At 39.3% G+C, this 19,096-nt stretch overlaps 2 protein-coding genes across 3 annotated transcripts in view; both read right to left on the bottom strand.

Moving 5' to 3' along the window:
• mgat4a (alpha-1,3-mannosyl-glycoprotein 4-beta-N-acetylglucosaminyltransferase A) overlaps nt 1–11,847 on the bottom strand; it is a 46,838-nt gene extending 34,991 nt beyond the window's left edge. For both annotated transcript variants that reach the window (XM_034694686.1, XM_034694687.1), the window contains exon 1: nt 11,078–11,847. In XM_034694686.1, the coding sequence (XP_034550577.1) occupies nt 11,078–11,171 (94 nt within the window). In that variant the 5' untranslated portion in view covers nt 11,172–11,847. The remainder of the gene's footprint in view (nt 1–11,077) is intronic.
• Nucleotides 11,848–13,903: 2,056 nt separating this feature from the next.
• On the bottom strand, nt 13,904–18,262 carry creg2 (cellular repressor of E1A-stimulated genes 2). Its single transcript, XM_034694554.1, has 4 exons — nt 17,559–18,262; nt 16,154–16,323; nt 15,711–15,824; nt 13,904–15,592 (listed from the first exon to the last, which is right to left on the bottom strand). The coding sequence occupies exons 1-4, from the start codon at nt 17,973–17,975 to the stop codon at nt 15,451–15,453; spliced, it is 843 nt and encodes a 280-aa protein (XP_034550445.1). The 5' UTR covers nt 17,976–18,262; the 3' UTR covers nt 13,904–15,450.
• Between the last annotated feature and the right edge of the window lie 834 nt (nt 18,263–19,096).

Here is a 19,096-nt window from a genome sequence, read left to right on the forward strand (position 1 = left end):
TGCTGTCCAGATGCAGAGAAGGAACATGCATGAATTAATGAATGAATAGCTGTGTGGGACACAGGAAGTGAGCCAAAGCAAGAGGAGGGAAACAATCATTGTTAAGTCACTAACAGCTGAAGACGCCTGTTCCTGTTTAGACAGAATAAGGGCTGTCTTGGATAAAGGAGTGTGTGTGTATGTGCGTGTGTGTGTGTGTGTGTGTGTGTGTGTGTGTGTGTGTGTGTGTGTGTGTGTGTGTGTGTGTGTGTGTGTATGTGTGTGTTTGACTATGCACAGTACAAAATGCAGAAATAAGAACTTATCCCTCAGTCTCACTGCCATGTCAGCACTTACATCCTTTCTCGCCAACATGCAACCCACCTCAGGCTTTTCTCATCCTCTCTCTTTTAATACTCTGCCTTTTATGCTCTCTTCCTCCTTCCAGGCCACTTAGGATTTGTCTGGCAGACTGCCCTGCCTCACGAAGCACACCAACTTAGTGTAGACACACTCATAAACAGACACATAAATGAGAACCCACAATGTGCCGTCCATATTCTCCCTCTTTTTCCCCCAACTAATATACCATATATCTGGCCTACCAGCCTGCTTAATCTGCCTGCTCATTTACACCCTCCTCCTCTGCAATCACCGCTGCTATTTTTGGCCTATTGTGTTTGGAATGATGTGATGATGGAAGAAAACCATGGCTTCTAACACAGAGGAAGGGTAACACATGGCTCAAGGCTAGAAACGGAGGAAGTTACATTTGCAAAAAGGAAGTTCTCGGATGTTGAACTGGTTGTAAAATTTGCTAAACGGATAAGCAACTTCAAACTGCATCAAACTACAAATAGAAATCAAAGACTAGAGGTGCTCATAACTACAGAAACATCAAAACACATCACCAATTTTGTAGAAGTTTGAATACTTTGCATAATGTTGATAAAAATACAGATTTTGATGGTTTGCAAATCATGTAAACCCTATATTTTATAGAAAATAGTGCAAGGACTACATCTCAAATGTTGAAACTGAAAAGTGTTTTGATTTATTAAAAGTATATGAACATTTTAAATGGAATTGTAGCAACACCTTTTTTTAAATAAGTAGGGACAGGGGCCTGTATATATTGTGAAGCACTAATGCCATGCCATGAACTCTTATGGCTCGTTTCCACCAAGCTGTCTGGTAACGCCCGGGTCGGATCGGTAACGCCTGATCCTGTTTGTGTTTCCACAGCCAGACATGCCCTACTTGGTGGGCGGCGTGTAAGACGGATGCCGATAGCCGCGTCAGCTACGTAATAGCGTGACGTCATGGCAGCGCAACACAGTGTACCCCGCTAATAAATGCAACAAAGAAGAAAAACGCAAGGAGAGTCTGCACCTCGGTGGTTGACCATGGAACGCTGTTTCTTGACGCCATTTCCCCCCCCCAAAAAAAATCTTCCCGAAGTCCACTAGAGATTTAAACATGGCGGTGTTGTTCTTTATTACCGGTGTCACATGGGAAGTGACAATTCTTTTGACCAATCAACGGACTGCAGTGTTTCTAGCTCCACCTTCTGGGGTCAGATCGGTATCTCTGGCACCCCAACAGAAGGGTACCAAAAAGTGGGACGCTACAGCTCGGTAAATTGGGGACCTGTCTCGGTTTTAGTCAATGGAAATGCCACAAAATGCGTGCCATACCGAGACGAACTGAACTGAACCGCTTGGTGGAAACGGCACCCCATACAATCAAGGATGCTGTCTTTTGAACTGTGCTCTGATAACAAGCCAGATGTTCCCTCTCCTCTTCATGGCAGTGGATGCAGCGTCCATGATTTCCAAAAAGAATGTCAAATTGCGATTCATCAGACCACGAGACAGTCGTCTAATTCGCCTCAGTCCATCTAAAGCGGCCCTGGGCCCAGAGATGTCTCTGGCATTTCTGGATCACAGATGTGAATGGTTTCCTCTTTGCCTGGAACAGTTCTAACCTGAGGATGCCGTAATGAATTGTGTTCACAGACAGTGGTTTTTGGGGAGTGATTTTGAGCCCATGCAGTGATTTTCACTACAGAGGCATGTCTATTTTTAATGAAGTGCTGCCTGAGGACCAGAACACCAGGGCCATCCAGTATTGGTTTTGTCTCTTTGGTTGCAGGGACTTTCCAAGATTCTCCAGTGAACATCTTCCCATCTCTTCTTCTGGGAGACTCAGCCTCACAGCAATGCCCTTTTTATACCCCGTATATCGTGTTACTGGGAGATGTCCATCCAAGTGTTTTTTTTCTACAGCTTTTACAGTGTTTTTTGCCCTGTTTCCGCTGTCTTGAGTGTGTTGCTGGCATCAAATTTAAAATGAAGATATATTTTTCATAAAATAATATTAATTGTCTGTTTTTTAAAGACTATGTTTGAGGCTTTTTGCCTTTATTTTGAAGGGACGACTTGCGAGAGACAGTGGGGTGAGATCGAGGGAATGACATGCACCAAATGATGCTGGACTAGGAATTTGTTGTATGACCAGTGCAAGGAGGACTGTAACCTCTGTACATCAGGCGCCTTATCTAGCAAATTAACTTAAGTGGTGCACTTAATATTTTGTCTTTGCACTAATTTCAATTAAACATGGAGTTGAAATGATTTGCAGACTACATTTTGTGTTTACCAACATTTTACACTGTAGTCAACATTTTCGGAGTCAGGGTTATACAAACATGTGTTGCAATTATCTAACATCATTTGTAAAATCAAAAACTGGATTTATTTTTTCAGAAAATAACATTTTCTCTGCCTAAAGAAAAGAAAAGAGAGCATTCAATTCAGAGTATTATTTCTACTACACTTGATTTCCAATCATGCTTCCATTAAACCATTTACCGCAGCGGCCTTCAACATGTCACTGAAGACATGTGTCACATTGTCATCACTACACCACTTATCTAAGTATGAAAGCTAGGGATAATGATGACTTACACATGGAAAGCACCAACACAATTTTATGTATTGCCATTGTTACGTACAGCAAGCCAGTCCCTCCAGGAAGTTGCGATATCGCGATCGCAACTATTGGCACTTTTGAACAGCAAAGCACGCTGGGAGAATGGGTGAAAAGCGAGCACAGCAGGCAAGACAAGTGACGGTGTCAACGTTGTTATTCATAGATACTCAAATACCCTTTTAGTATTAATAAGCTACTGATCACACGTTTTGATTTTGTGGACGAGACGATGATGAAACGAAAACTTTAGTAGAGGACCGCTGGACATTAAGAATTGATGTTTCCCTCGCTGTGCGTCTAATCTTTAGAAATAAAAGTGATGCCTTTCTGTGACAGGCTGAGTTATTATTTGAGGGGCACAGTGTTAGCTTGGTCACCATTCCTGACCTACATCAGGAATTTTTTCTAAAAACAACTGCCAATAATTTAGCATAGTTACTTGCCCCTGAGATGTTATTGGGGAAAAAAGCTTTTTTAAAAGTTGCAACTTTCAGTGCAATTTTTTTCAAAAAGCTGTTGCAAAATCAGGCTTTTTGGGCCGCAACAATCACACAAAAAAACCTGGAGGGACTGGTAAGCTGTTAAGACACATCGTTAGCTAAGTTTACAGTGAACAATGATGACGTCAGATCACAGTTTAGCTTCTCTATAAAAGTTTGTCATACCAACTCTAAACTGGAGGAGCCACTTCACTACAGTGATGTACTGTATAAACTAACTGAACTTTGACACAGTATTTCCTTCATGGGTTGTTCTTCCTGGTTTTTGAATAATATTTGTGTCTGTTTGAATAAGTGTCTGCTTGTGATGACTCTGTCACTCCCTCATCTTACTATATTGTGTAAATAGCATTGTTCCAAGGCCATCTATTCAAATAAATCTTGACCTGAAAACTGCTTGTGACCCGCCCTGATAATACACCTCTGAATGAATACAATTCTAATAGTTAGAATGAATAATCTGGATGATAAAGTCAGTTAATCTTGAGTGGAAACACCACAGCCAATCAGAAAGGAGTCAACATGAAAACAGAGCCGCTAATGCTGGAGTCAAGCGACAGTAAACATTAAAGCCCTTTGGATTTCTGCTTGCTAGCATATTACTGTTAAGTTGAAATCTCACCCCTACTTCTTACAGAAGACTACACTCCCTGCACTGACTATGTCTCCCGGCCCTTTTCTTATTCAGACTAGTTAAGCCCTCTGCTTTAGTCTTTCCTTACTGCAAAGCATTACTACAGCAGGTTGTTGCACCACCAGTCTCCTTTGATTTTCGTCTGCTTCCCTGTTGGATCACATGGGATCATGTGAGGTACTCTGCTGCGGCGCACACAATAATCTGAACACTATCCTGTAATTAGGAATGTATCATTATTTTAAAAAATGTGTAGTGCAGCATGTTTAAGGTTTGAAAGAAGAAGACATGTAAAGTGTATTCATGTGTAACTGATTCAAAATCTTCCAGAATCAGAGCCTGGCTTTGGTTACTATAACCATGTCTGAAGGAGAGAGAAAATCATGTACACTGCAAAAAAAATCATTTTTAAAACAATTTCTAATTATATTATGTGGCGCCAGTAGTACTTCTGTATAACAGGATTACTAAGCATGTTTGCTGTCATCACAAGTGATCTTTATCATCAAATAGACTGTGTCGTTTTTATCAAGTTTGTTTGAGACTGTAGCTTTTTAATCTGCTTCTTGCGTTTTAACCCTCTGGTTATGTTTGCTTCTCTGGGACAGCAATAATGTTCCTGGGTCATTTTGACCCGGGGCATATTTAATTATCCAAAAGCGTCAGAACCCCAAAAAATCCCAATACACATTTTTTTAATATAATTTTTAACTCCATTACTAACCATTTAAATCAATATTTAGTCCATTGGTGTTCTCTACTTCTCAGATCATGGTTCAATGGGGATAACTCACTCGTTTTTCATTAAAATTAATGTTAAAACTTTTTCTAATGTACATAGGAAAGCCCTAAATATAAATACAATAGTTTTACATGACATTGATTTTGTTTATTTTATTTTACATTTTGAATCTTTTTTTTTTAGGAAGTGATGTTGACAAATTAACACGACACCCCTTCTGTCACATGCTGCCCAGATTTCTATGCTGCATTTAGCTGGTTTGGAAGGCATATATTGCCTAAACTAGACTTTAAAAAGGGTCAATTTGACCCGCAACATAACAGAAGGGTTAATGTGTACAACAAAAAAAAAATCACACTTTACTATCATTAATAAGCCAAATACAAGGACTCATCATGGCACAAAGCTTGTTGAGAGCACCAGTTCCATGTTTGTGGCAAATCAGGGCATCTGTAATAAAATACTATATTACTGGATCATTTTTTTTACAGCCTTAACTCAAACATTTTTATTTACATCCATCCAGCTTGTCAATAGCGTTGAAGCTTTTGGAGATCTAACCACTGAGATACTAGAGAGCAGTCTCTCCCTGGGAGACGAGGCCGACTCTGACAGAGAGGTACACATTCTGGAGAGTCATTCAACATGGAGTGTTTGGACAGCTGACTGGCGCACAGCTCTCATTCACAGCAGTCGAGTGACCAGGAACAAGACAGGCTGTAGGAAGCGAAGGGTTAGGCTAAAAAAAATAAAGAATAAAAAATGTCGCCCAAGATAACCTCTCCACTTCAACACGTCCCTCAAACTAAACAGTGTCCTTTTGATAGAAATAATCTAATCATGAATATAGCCGGGAGCCAAAACACAAATGTTCAACTCTCAAATGTGTACGACGACTACAAGAGAAGGTTTGAGAATTTTCATTTTCAGAACAACTAAATTTGCCTGTAGCCAAGTACACTCTGAAAACACCCACGCTGGGCAGCATCAAGCGGAGGAGCCATCTATAACCACAGGGAGGAATGATGAACAGGATACAAAAGAGGCTCGTATGTTGGAGAAAAAAACCTGAAAGAGATGCTGTATTAAAACATCTCCTGTTAACACCAGAAAGGACACACTGTGAAAAATGAGGAGCACATGCAGCACACAGATAAATACATGTTCAAATCTTGTGATGTGACTGATTTAAGTAAAGCCAAAAAAAAAATCAGAGTTTTCTGCGTCCTGACTGAAATAGTGTTCCAATAAATATTCAGTTTCAGCTCTCTTGGATTAAAAAAAATAAATCACTGGAGCATTTGAAGTACGCTTTAAGTGTCCATACCTAACTGCACCTCTTTTATTTGTTCCCCTCCCCCTGCTAGTGGACTTACAGTGACAGCTTAGTGTTGTGCATAAAGAATGCAAGTTTTCAGCAAAGAAAGAGAGCTGTTCGGGTCAGTGGGCTTCATAGGAGCTAATGGCTAGACTGTATGGTAGAAATCCATATTGTATGATTTACTACAACAAGGTGATAAAGAACTACTACCCTTCTACTCCCTGGAACATCAACGTTGGACATATTTTGTGGTGTATACTAAAGTATAATTCTATTGGACAAAAGACTTCCTGGTTTGATTCTATTGCTTGATGCGATGCAAGAAAATAAAATACAGTAAATACTTTTAACATTACATGAAAAATAGACTTGTACTTATATCTCTTTTCTAGTCTTTCTGACCCAAAGCGCTTTTACACTACTCGTCACTTTCACCCATTCACACAACATTCACTCACAGATGGTAGATGCTATATAATAAGGGACCATCAGTATTAGCTGATCTCATTCATACACATTCACACACCGCTGAAAAACAGCAGGAACAATTTGAGGTCTTGGAGTTTTGGGGTCTCAGTGTCTTGCCCATTGACTGTATAAATAATAGACGTAGCGTCCGAGACGTCACCCATCTGTTTCTGAAGCACTGTTGTGAATCCAATCATCAGCAGTAGCCATATTGGAAATGCTGAACTCAATGTAACCGCTGTTGAGCTAGTGTGAGGTAAAGAGGCGGGCTTTGAGTCTCCTAGCCAACAGCTACAGTGTTCCCGCCTGTCAATCGAATCAGCCCGTAAAGCTAGTAAACTTGTAATCTTAAAATCTTCGAAATTGAAGCGTTATGAAAAAATTCACCCCCCGTACGGTGTGTGCCGATCGAGAAGTGAGCTATCCAGACTACACTTGTATTTTGCACCAGGCTGTAAACATGTTTATTTCTGCTGTAAAGATCAGCTTTTTTGAATTTGTGTGTATGTGGTTTCCGCTACTTCCGGAGCCAGCCTCAAGCGGATCCTCGATTAACTTCAGTTTTTAACACTTCCGCATTGGCTTCATGCTTGCGGCCGGAGGTTGCTGCTTGGTCTTGCCCAAGGACACTTGAGCATGTGACTGAAGGGTCTGGGATCAAACCGCCAACCTTCCAATTGATAGACGACCGACCCTTCCAGCTGAGCCACAGCCGGCCCGTCATCTTTCTCATTAAAATTTGAGAAAGAAATGCTGTAAATAAACATTACACTATCAGGTAAATAAGTGCATTCTTTAATACCACGAATACTGCAGAACCAAACTGGTTGCATGTAAGGACAAAAACAGAAACTGCCAAAGCCACCAGCCCAACAATAGACTGAAGATGCTCGTAAACTACCAAAAACTGTCAATGTTTGAAAAATAGCAAAAAAAATTATGTTCATTTTAGTTTCAGTTTAGAAATGTTATCTATTCTCCTTTGACTGAATGCTGGCACTACCCTGAGAAACTTCCATAATATCATAAAATCCTTTTGTTGTTTATGATATTATGGAGTGTTACTGTATTTACAACACATCTCTTTATGATGCATGTCTAGTAAAATGGAAACTGTGTGGTTTACGTGGCAGTAAGCAAGATTGAGAAGGTTTCTTTTGGGATTGAAATCATGTTCTTTTGGTATGAAGTCCTCTAAAACTGAATAGATGGAGACCTAAAACTAAAATGCTGAACGCTAAGATGCTAAGTTGAAAGCTTTCTTAAAAAAGCTATTAATAGACGAGGAAACTGATTTGTAGTTAGATTTAAGCAAATCTGTTTATCCGTTTATCTTTGCAACACAGATGTCAGAAAGGTCAAGGATCAGTACCACATGATAAGTTTCACAGTTTCATTTTTACTTATGGAGCCAATTTCACGTAAAGCAGCCTGGATGTCATTTCAACGGTAGCAGGTTGAGGTAGAGTAGAGTTAAAGAAGGATTTGTTTTTGAGCTGCTTTACATTAGTTGACACTGATCCACTTAAATATGCCCTGATCAGCTCTGATGCCAATCTTTTAGATCGGCTCAGGAAAACCCCTAGTTTCTTCATTTGCTCATGTTTGGTTTATTAGCACGAGACTCTTTTTAATGCTGTGTGACGAGCCTCCTCTGCCACCATATGGGCCAGCAGCTTTTTACAGCAGCTTTAGTGTTTCTTTTTACTCATCAGACTTTTTCACTGGGAACATTTTTACAAGTTGCATTGGTGAACCACACATGAATAATAAAAGTGAAGTGGTTGAATCCCACTTTTGCTTCAGTTTTAGGGACTTGGTATAAGGAAGGTTGGCTCACTGACACACTGAAGGCCCACTGGGACATTCCCAAAGAACAGAAGCAATATTAATGTTATTAGTGTCAACTGTGCTTAACCCACTATGACTATCAAAACGCCTGCGGGTATTACAAAAATATCCAATGGATCCTGATATTTGTCACAAATGAAGGTGATAATGGATTTAAAATTGGACATTTTTATCTCTTATAAATATCAGACAACAAATATCACTCCTTATTTTTGATTGAATGGTTCAAAAGTTGCATATATCATCATCTGCTTTTAGAACAGATAGAAAAATGTAGTTTTTTCTGGCTAATAGAAAACTCCTGTTGAATTTGTGCCCCCGCTGTTCTGACTACAAGCCTCCTGACCTGTATTAACAGGTGCCACAGTGACAATACAGAGGATATCAACACTTGACCTCTGCTTATCACAAGGCCAGTTTCATCAAACTGTTGACTAGTCTCTGTCTGTCTATGTGGTGGACTCCTTTAACAGCGAAATATTTCATCAAGCTGATAAGCTCTATGGTAATCACAACATGAAGCCTTGGCTTGGAATCTATCTAAAGGCTGCAATTATTTACACTCTGCTGATAATAGTCACTAAGACCCATAGCTCCTCCCTCGTGGATTGAGTTAACCCTAGCAAGTATGTAAGCACTGGGCCTTTGCGTGCTACTCAAACACAGCCACACTTGTGCAATATGCTGGAGCCCAGATGTTGTACAGGATATGTAAAATGTGTTTAACGTTCTCATGATGAATTTTTTTGCAGGGAGGGCGGAAAGGTACTGAATAGTGCAGTTGTGGAGACGTTTCAAACTGTGCTGTGTGCTGTTTTGAGACTAATGGGGATGTAAAAACAAAAACGTATTCGTAACTGATTGAGGCCCGTTGGAAACTGAGCAGTGATGAGGGGTCAGAAACTCACTGAAGAACTACTAAGCTGTCAAACTACAGATAATGCTAGCTTTAAGGAGAGTAATGTCACAAAATAAATATCACACAAGATAAAGACCTTTGTACTGACTGTAAGCACAGCTGTGATTCCATCAAGGCTGCAGCGTGGGTGCAAAAGATAATCACAGCTGTGTTGGGATTCACCACCTTGGTGCTAGAGGACAGTTCTACAAGTCGTATAGAACTACAGGGTGATATAAGACATCTATGAAAATGGTTTGCATTCATTTAAGCATTTGTGTGGTTACACAACCAGTTCTGCAACCTGTCTGAGACTTGACTGTGGCCCAAGCCCCCAGATATTTCCTGCTCTCTTGTCACAGCTACAGTGAGTACATTTATCGATTTGTTTCCGTTTAGAATGCAGCACATACAAGTCTGCTTTAGTGGCATGTTACATTGATTAATCTAGAAAGACAGTTGTGTCCTTAATCAAAGGTATTCAGCTGTTCTACACATATCTAAACGTCTGTGTTTTTGTGCTGTATATCGACACTCATGGAGCCCATGTTGGCCAACAACTGATCCAAAAGAATATAGAAAACCAATGTTTAGGTAAAAAACTATCCCCTAAACCAGAGGTGTCAAACATGCGGCCCGTGGGAACGACTTTCTAAAGTGAAAAAATGACAGAGAAGACATTAACTGCAATTTTTCAAGGAAAGTAACTACTATTTTAAATTTGTAAAATCATAGTGCTGACTGAGCGCACCTGAACAGCACTTTATTTCTCAAAGTGAGAAAATAGATGACTTGCTGTTTGCATAATCCGGTTGAGATTCATAAAGTCTTTTTAGAGCACTATAAGATGATCCACTAACTACTAACACTAGCACTACACCCTTCCATACAACACTGTCCAGCAAGCACACTGTTCCTGCTGGAGCTGAGGGGTCTAAAATAGTCAACTTTACCTTCTTCATTATTATAATCTATCTGTTCTTTTGATGTAAACATTACACTCTGTGTCAGGTGAATGGGTAACCTGTGTGTTTGGTGTGTTCGCAGCAGGTTTCAGTCCTTAAAGAGTAAAATATTCTGCCCCACTATGAGACTCATCATGGCAAAAAATACAACAGCTGTTTTTGTAGAAAGACAGTTCATTAAATGTGAACATTTTCAGAATATACTTGTACTTTTTTTTGCACTAAAACAAGGGAAACATTTGGAGTTTTCATTATTTATAGGTTATTATGTTATGATTTTACTGGTACCACTTCAGATCAACTGGGGCTGTATGTGGCCCCTGAGCTGAAATCAGTTTGAAGCCCCTGCCCATTGACATCAAAGTCTGCTGTAGTGGCATGTTACATTGATTAATTTAGAAAGACAGTTGTGTCATTAATCAAAGGTATTCATCTGTTATACATATATCTAAACGTCTCAGTGTTGTTGTGCTGTATATCGACACTCATGGAGCCCATGTTGGATTTTGGACGATCTTCCAAACAATGAATTTCTAAATTACTGTCTCGTTGCCTTTTGGGACCAATCTGCTGGTTGGAAACAGGATGGGGGGTAAGTTCCACAGTAACACCTGCTGGACCCACGTATAAGCCTGCTGCCAGCCGGTTGTTAACCAGGCCTCATACCCGTCGCTTGACACTTTAAATATGTGCGAGACCCTTTATGACAGGAATATTCAACCTACCTTTGCCATTCTGCCACGCTGTGTACCAGGACAGGCTGAGGAAAGACGTGAAGAAAATAATCGCAGTGGCCACAGTACCATTTCTGAGCCTCATCTCATTTCAGCGATGCCTCTCCTCGGCTGTGTGTCGGGGACCCTGGAGCTGCCTCCCTCCCTCCTTCTCTCGCTGCCTTCAGGGTGTCGATCCGGGCGTAGGCGCCGGCATGTGTAGGCGTTTAACGGTTAAACCGCTGTGGTAAACAGGTCTGGTAACCCGGACTTCTGCACTGTAGGGCGAGTGCTCGGACGTACCCTCAATCTTAGTACGTCTTCTCTTGTCGTTGTTCGGAGCACTGGCTTCTTCCTGTACCGTCCTACGGCGCTCAGTCACGAGTCAACAACCTTCCGTGGAAAGACAGCTTACATGGTGGGTTAAAGAAGAAGCTAGCTACCGATACAACCCATTGTAATTATTTGCAGCCTGTCGTTAGCTACAAGTTACAAGTAAGGAGGCATTTCCAGTGTGTGACGGTTGATCCTCTGGGATAGGCTGTTCCGTGTGTGACGGTGTCCGAAAGGAAACGCCCCACATCACGTTGAATCCGCTTCAATTGGTAACAAATAATTAAAAGCACTAAAGATGACTAAAAGTGAAACCTCCGTCATTACTCTCTGTAACAGCTGAAGCGGGATTAGGATATGTTATACTGCTTTTCTGTAAATTAGGTGATATTCTGGTTTAAAACGGTTTTAAAGTGTCGGTTAACATTTGTAACGGTTTCTTCTGGATGAGTCAGATTTGAACTGAGATACCTGCCCGCGTGAGCATGGGCGTCGCCAGGACTTCTGCCCCCACCCCCTGAAAAGAATATCAGTGGTCCCCATCACCACAGCCAACCCTGCAAAATGAAGAGTTAATTTGCAAAAACAGTTAACTCACTTTTGAAAAAGTAAAAAAAAATGTTTCAAAAAACACATGTTTTCAAATACTAGCTTTTGGTATGATCTTCAAACTCCTCTCCTGGCAGGTGCTACAGATCACTGTGCGCCAAAACAACCCGCCATAAGAACAGTTTCTTCAGTGTCATATCTGTAGGATCAATACTCTGTAAATATACATGTAAATATACAATGCAACAATTCTCCAACCAGAATTTCATATTTCTATTTAATATTATTTAACTACTATTTTTTTAAATGTAACAACTACCTCTGCTACTCACCACTGCACTATTATCATATTATTTTAGCCTGTACATATTAGTCATGCCTATTTGTTGTTATTTTGTATTTATAGCTGATGTTATTGTTATTATATTTTTATTTTTATTTGTATGTCTTATTCTTATGCCTTGTACAAAGAGAGCACAGTTGACCAAGTCAAATTCCTTGTGTGTTCAAGCATACCTGGCCAATAAAGCTGATTCTGATTCTGATTCTGATTCTGATTCATCAACTGAGGTTGGGTGGCTTTGAAATAACTTTACTAATCAGAGAAATCCTAAAAATGTAACTTTATTAGGAATCTATATAAAAAAGAAATGTGTTTTTTGAATATTTATAAAAACGGATTCATCTGTTTTTGCAAATGAACTCTTCAAATACAACATTGCTGCCATAATACTGTTTTATTTGCATTAAACAAAAATATATGCTTAAAACTATCCTGGTTAACTGACTTAAATCTAAGTAACATATCAATATTTTTTTTTTTTCAAATTTCTCCAAATGTAACTGCATAATATTGACCTTCAGATTGTCCACCTCTTTAAACAACATTATTTGAAGCCAAGTCACTTGTTGAATAACAACAAGGGGGTATTATTTGGTATAATCTAACCTCATGAAGTCAAATGAAATTGTAAAAACCTACATTTAACTTCCAATCAGATTCAGCCACACTTGATGCTATGAAAATATGACCATTAGCCACTTTAGGCATGAGACGCTCATCTCACGGAGCCGGAAAGAATTACTTGTCAGGAATTCTGAGTGTTTGTTTATTTATTCAGACAATTTTAGTTATCTTATTGCAGTTATAACACAACAAAATTGAAGTGTAGTAGAAAACACATTTTATTTTAGGCCATTAAGGGCCCCCCCTCCCCACTTGGGCCCTAGGTAGTCATTCCCACTTTTCCCCCCACTACAGCGCCCCTGCGTGTGAGGTCTAGCGGTGATTCGGCAGGATGAGGTTTAACTGTTTTAGTAGAAACAGGTGTGTTTCTGTGCCCTTCCAAATTGCCATATGATAGAGTGGTGGATGGAAAATGGCTTCTAAACCATTCTTAGCATTTGAAGCCTTCTGTGAAAACATTACATGTTTCCAGAGACCGAGTTATGCCATCTTTTCTGCAATGACACCAGTTTACTATTAGTAGAAGTTCAGTACAGAACAATAAAAGGGGTCATCTGCTCTTGCTGGATGAAACACAGTCATTGTATGTGACAAACTGATACAGTAATAGTTTTCAAAGGTCCTAGAGGTGAGGTCCCAAAATTGCAGTGCTGAAACTGCAGACTCTGGCTCTTCAGGCACTTCATATTTGGCAAGTTGCAGTGACTTACTTTTTATTCTGCAAGTAGTAAGCATGCCATCTAGTGGGCCATTCTTTTACCTACATTGATGTTCATATCATTTGTATCTGTACCAAAGCAAGCAAATAGGCTCCTCCACTAGGAATGATTGGAACACAGCCTTTGATTGTCATGTTAACACCAAAAAATATCATCACACTTATAAATAAGGTTTCAAATGTTGAAATGTAAATTATAGCAGGTAACTCTGACCCCGATATTGGGGTATATTAAACAACTATTATTTTCTCTAAAAAGATGTCACAGCAATTTAGTGCTCACATTCATTTATTGTTTTCACTGCACACATTTTTAAAATCAACTCCCAAAAAATAGCAATTAGTGTTCATAGAGAATACATTAGACAGGACACATAATTCCATATGACACCTGTGATTATCACATCCCTACCATATTTAGTGAGAATACATTCAAACATCAAATTTAGGAATCTGATGAACTCACTGTGACAAACAGAGTTTAGAAGCAAATGACTCAGCAAAAATAAGCACCTGTATTTCTACCAATTTGAAAAATAGCAGTACTGAAAATATTCTGCGCACATTCACTGCTTTGGATTTCTTCTTACCCTATATTAGATTGACATTTCAGGCGCTGACTGCTGAAGCTGGGGGTGTGCCATGAAGCAAGATTAAAGGGTAAGCTGGGGCTGTTGAGCCTAAACCAGGAGTTTTCCATGTCATGAAGCTGGCTCTCTACTAACCTTTCTAGATCAACATGGTAACTTACTCCTAACTCAACCTGGTTGGTAGCAGGTTACATTCAGAGTTATGGCTTGAGATTGGATGCAAAGTGATATAATTTAACTAATCAATTCTTGCAGATGCCATAAATGAGCAATATAGATAATCAGCTGGCTTTTTGGAACCTTCACACTTGACTTTTTTAATGAACACAGAACAAAAATGTAATGACGGTGACACTCTATGCATCGCAACACAGGAGCCTAAATGCATCTAATTGAATTATCCTTGTCAAGAATATAATCGGACCCCCTCCAGTCTCCCTCATCTTTAATACTCAGTTTGCTCCAGGCAAAACTAATACTTTCAGTTTCAGCTGATCATCCACAAAGTGAGAGAACTTTAACGGCACATCATCTGAAAATTACATTTTAATAGACCTACCTTTTTATGTTTGGTTCTAAAATTGATTAGTTTATTGATATCTATCACTGATTAAATCAAGGTACTGAACTATTAGACGTTTGGCCAAACAGGTTACAAAAGTGATTCCAGAGTTGTTTATAAAGTAGAGGTATCTGATGTAATTGCAGTTTCTGCCCACACTGATGAAATCATGTGCATCCCTGGTTAAGTTCAAGAGTTCTACTGTGAGTAGCAGTCATATTAGAAATAAACCACTCAGCGTGTACTATCTGGTAAAATCAACAACTAAATTTACAAAGTAACACAATCATTTTCCGCAGCATGTCTCTCTTTCATAAGTGCAGCAGCAGTGCTGATTTTCACCGCAATAATGTTTAAAGATTCATTATCTCCTCTCATTATATCAGCCTGACTGAAGCAGACAGCTGGTGATCGTTCATGTTTGTGCTGAAGTATCAAATGATGTGCTAAATCCCTCCTTTCATGTGAGCGTGCACAGAGCCTGAAGCAGAAAGCTAACAGAGAAACAGAGAACCAGCTTCATTATACCTGTCATCTCTAAACAGAGCATCAGGCTTTGTGGAGCCAGCTAACTCAAAGAAAGCCTGGGTATGTCGTGCATTGCTTCGTGGTATTCGCCCTTGGTCTGTTTTACCAAGCTAACATGATGCAGGGGAAGAGATGTTTTCAAAACGGTGTAGCTTTAAAGTAGTCCTCCAGTGGAATGAGTGATACGCCTCCAACCCAGTCCTGCAGCCAGATCTGGATCAACTCCAGCCTCATGAAGAACCACTTGTGTCCCACTGGCCACTTTGCCATCACAGGATGTCTGTAAGAAAGAGGAACACACAAAAAATGTGTTCAAATTGTGTTGTTTGCTAAATTTCAGCATTGAAGGAATCCACTGAGTATTTCTACACGACTACAGAGTCAACAAGCCAAGTTACCGTGAGAACATCGCCTCCTTGGCAAATGCAAGGTCCTCAGGGGCCACCTCCACCATCTTGCCTGTAAGTGTGAGTCGAGCACATCTTGGATCCTCTGGATCATACACCATTTGCCTTGAAACACAGAGGACCATGTTTCCATTATAACAAACACAGACTGAACAGTTGTAGTAGCTCTTGCAAGCCAACAGGTAACTTGCAGTAATTCAATTCAGTCAAGCTTGGATCAACAACGAACTAAAGAAGCCAGCTGCAGGTTTGCTGACTGATTTGTAAAGCACTTATTTTATTAAAGCCCTGCAAAGGCAGAATGTCAACTAATGTGAATAAGTTGTAGATCCTGCTTCTTTACTTCATTACATGTCCCAGAGCTGAAATTGATCCATGTTTTAGGTAGTCTAAACACATTCATTTGCACAGAACATGAAATAATAGGGGCTCACCTGCAGAATTCTCCTTCAGCCTCTGAGAATGTCAGTGAGGCATAGGGGTTATTTTTCAGGTCTGTCACTGTGTAGTCCATTGGAGTTACGTAAAAGTAGATGACTCCAGTGCTGTTGTCCAGCGGTCCATCACTGACTGAGAAGATGTTTCCAAATGGGATTCCTTTAATCTGTGCAGGAATATAGACAAATACATATTGTTTTACAGATTGTAGAAGTGATGCAGTCAGTTTTCTAAAATCTTGTTTAAGTGAGTTGATTCTGCAGATTGTCTCTTGGTTAATTACTGGGCTGTAGCCACCACAGGAAGTCATATCCTGAACTATTTACATTATAAAGGTAGGTCTTCCATATGTTCATAATGTTCAATCCACTATGCACTCATAGCATTCAGAAAGGAGCACTGTTTTACAAGCAGAAAAATTAAAATAACATAAAGATGCTTAACTCATTCTGAGGTGCAGTGGAGTACAGACAGAAGTTCCATTGCATGTTACTGGATATTAGAACAGCGAAGACTCTGGCTGTTTCTAAATGTAAACTTAAGGTTTACCTTTTTAATCTAGCTTTTATATATGTATATGTAATGTATGTAATGTAATGTATGTGTATGATTTTTATGTGCTTTGGCAATACCATGTCTTTGTTCATGCCAATAAAGCAAACTTGAATTTGAATTTTTAATTTGGAGTAATTTATTTTCAGCCCTCGACTGCATTATTATTATTTTTATTATAATTTCTTTATTGTATTTATCTGATATTTTTTACTTTTACTTATCTGTCTACTCTTACTTATTTTATCAAATTTACTGTATTAATCTTTTTTTTTTTAAGTATTTTATTTATGATCATGCCTTTTATAATTGTACCATTGCTGTTGTTTTCTGTCTCTCTGTTCTTTTGTAAAGAACTTTGGGCTGCATGCTTGTATGTATGAAAGCTGCTGTATAAATCAAGTTGAGTTGAGTTGAGTTGAGTTACTATCTATGAAATCTGCCAGTGCATGGAACTTACACTTATGCACTGTAACTCCAAGACAACTATAGCCCTGACTGTCCAAAGGTCCTCTTGCTGTTAATCTGAGGTGCCTTACATAAATTACCCCCTTGTACCTTTACAAAATGTAGATAGCAACAGCGTTAAATTTAAATAGATGTTTTGGCTTTTCTTTGAACCCTTTGCATAACAAAAAAGGAGTCCAAACAGCAAACTTCTGGTGGCTGCAAAAGTTAACATTCAGGCAAGTGGTTGCACAAGATCCAGGGGGTTTGACAGTGATACACTCAAAGCTATTAATTTTTTCTATGTTATTAAAACCGACATTCACAGGTAGTTTGAGACCAGCTTGCTTGTGCTTTAGCTTGTCTTGTTTTAAATATAAAACTGGACATATCCTGTATCACCTTGTCTTGAGTTGAAATGGTGGCTAGATGTCCCCAGTCACTGCTGTGGGCTATGTATCTGGCAGTCCTGGCGGTCTCCTCGTGAGGTGGAGGGCCGCCGCTGTTAGAGTTCTTCACCTTGTCCAGCCGATATGAAAACAGTCGAGAGGAAAGCTGCGCCACATTCTCCTCCTTCTGCTTGACTAGCTCCGAGGGGATCTCCACGCTGTCTGCGAGAGCGTTTGGAGACGGGTAAGCCTGCTTCCACAGCCCGGCTCCGTCCACCAGCAGAGCCGAGGCGACCTCCTCGGACAGGTCCGCGTCCTCCACCACATCGTTGGAGGAGACGACCCACGACACGGGGCTCCTCAGTGTGTAGCTCAGACACACACAAATAACATTGGCAGCGAGTGCCAGGAAAAAGAGAGGGGACTTCATGTCATTGAGCCCAGGTAATAATGGCCGCCCAGCTCCTCCAGTTTGTTGTTTACAACCTCACGTGTTTGAAGCCCACTTCACACATGTGTTATAACACTCCACTCCTCCGGATGTTCATCAGAGGAGGTGTGTGTGAGGATATAATACACTCTCCAAGCACTTATGCAAAACACTAACAGACCCAACCTTAACAACTTTACAGAACTGTGTCCGTGTATAATCCCTGTTCGAGCCTTTGTTCACTGTAGGAAAGATCTATACATTTTCCATGTTTTCGTAACACCAGTTAACTTGCAGGGAAGAACAGCGACCCCTATTGACTAAACAGGGACATTTAAAAAAATATATATAATTTTATACTTCAGAGCAGGGGTCCTCTAAATTTATCTAAAAAAAATATTATAATGTATTTTGGTTTATTTACCTTGCTTTCTTATGTTTATCTTCCTTTTTGTTCGTACTGTAAATTACTGTTTTTTCTTTATTATTATTATTATTATTATTATTATATGTTTTTTTTGTATTTATTTATTTTTCCTCTCTTTGTTGGTTTTGTATTACTCATATCATTTTTTAACTCTTGCTGAACAAAGAAATACTGAAAAAATGCAAAAGAAAAATTGAATGACATAAGTTATCTAAAATAATTATTAATATTATTTATTTGTGTTTATTTATATTGTTGTCTTATGTTTATCTTTCGTTTTGTTTGTACTGTTAATTATTAGTATTTCTTTATTATTATTATTTATTGTGTACATTTTGTATTTAATTATTTTTTCCTCTCTGTTGGTTTTGTGTTACTCATTTAATTTTTTAACTCTTGGTGAACAAAGAAATACAAAAAAAAATGCAATAAAAAATGTTGAATGACAAAAGTTATCTCAAATAGTACATTTTACCCATTATAGTAAAAAAATATCAACATAAGTAGTAGCTTAACTTGAATTAAAACCTTGAAAATAGAAAAGGTAATGAGTTTTCTGCCTTTCTTTTTGCCAGATGACTCCTAAGTTTAGGGTTAGTGAACAGGGAATTATCAAAAGCATCAGTAGCAGTAGGTTAATTCATAACAGCACAGGGAACACAGCCACTTGCTCATATAGGAAGGCTAATTTTCT

This window comes from Notolabrus celidotus, chromosome 10 (genome assembly GCF_009762535.1).
Source record: "Notolabrus celidotus isolate fNotCel1 chromosome 10, fNotCel1.pri, whole genome shotgun sequence".
Taxonomy (NCBI): domain Eukaryota; kingdom Metazoa; phylum Chordata; class Actinopteri; order Labriformes; family Labridae; genus Notolabrus; species Notolabrus celidotus.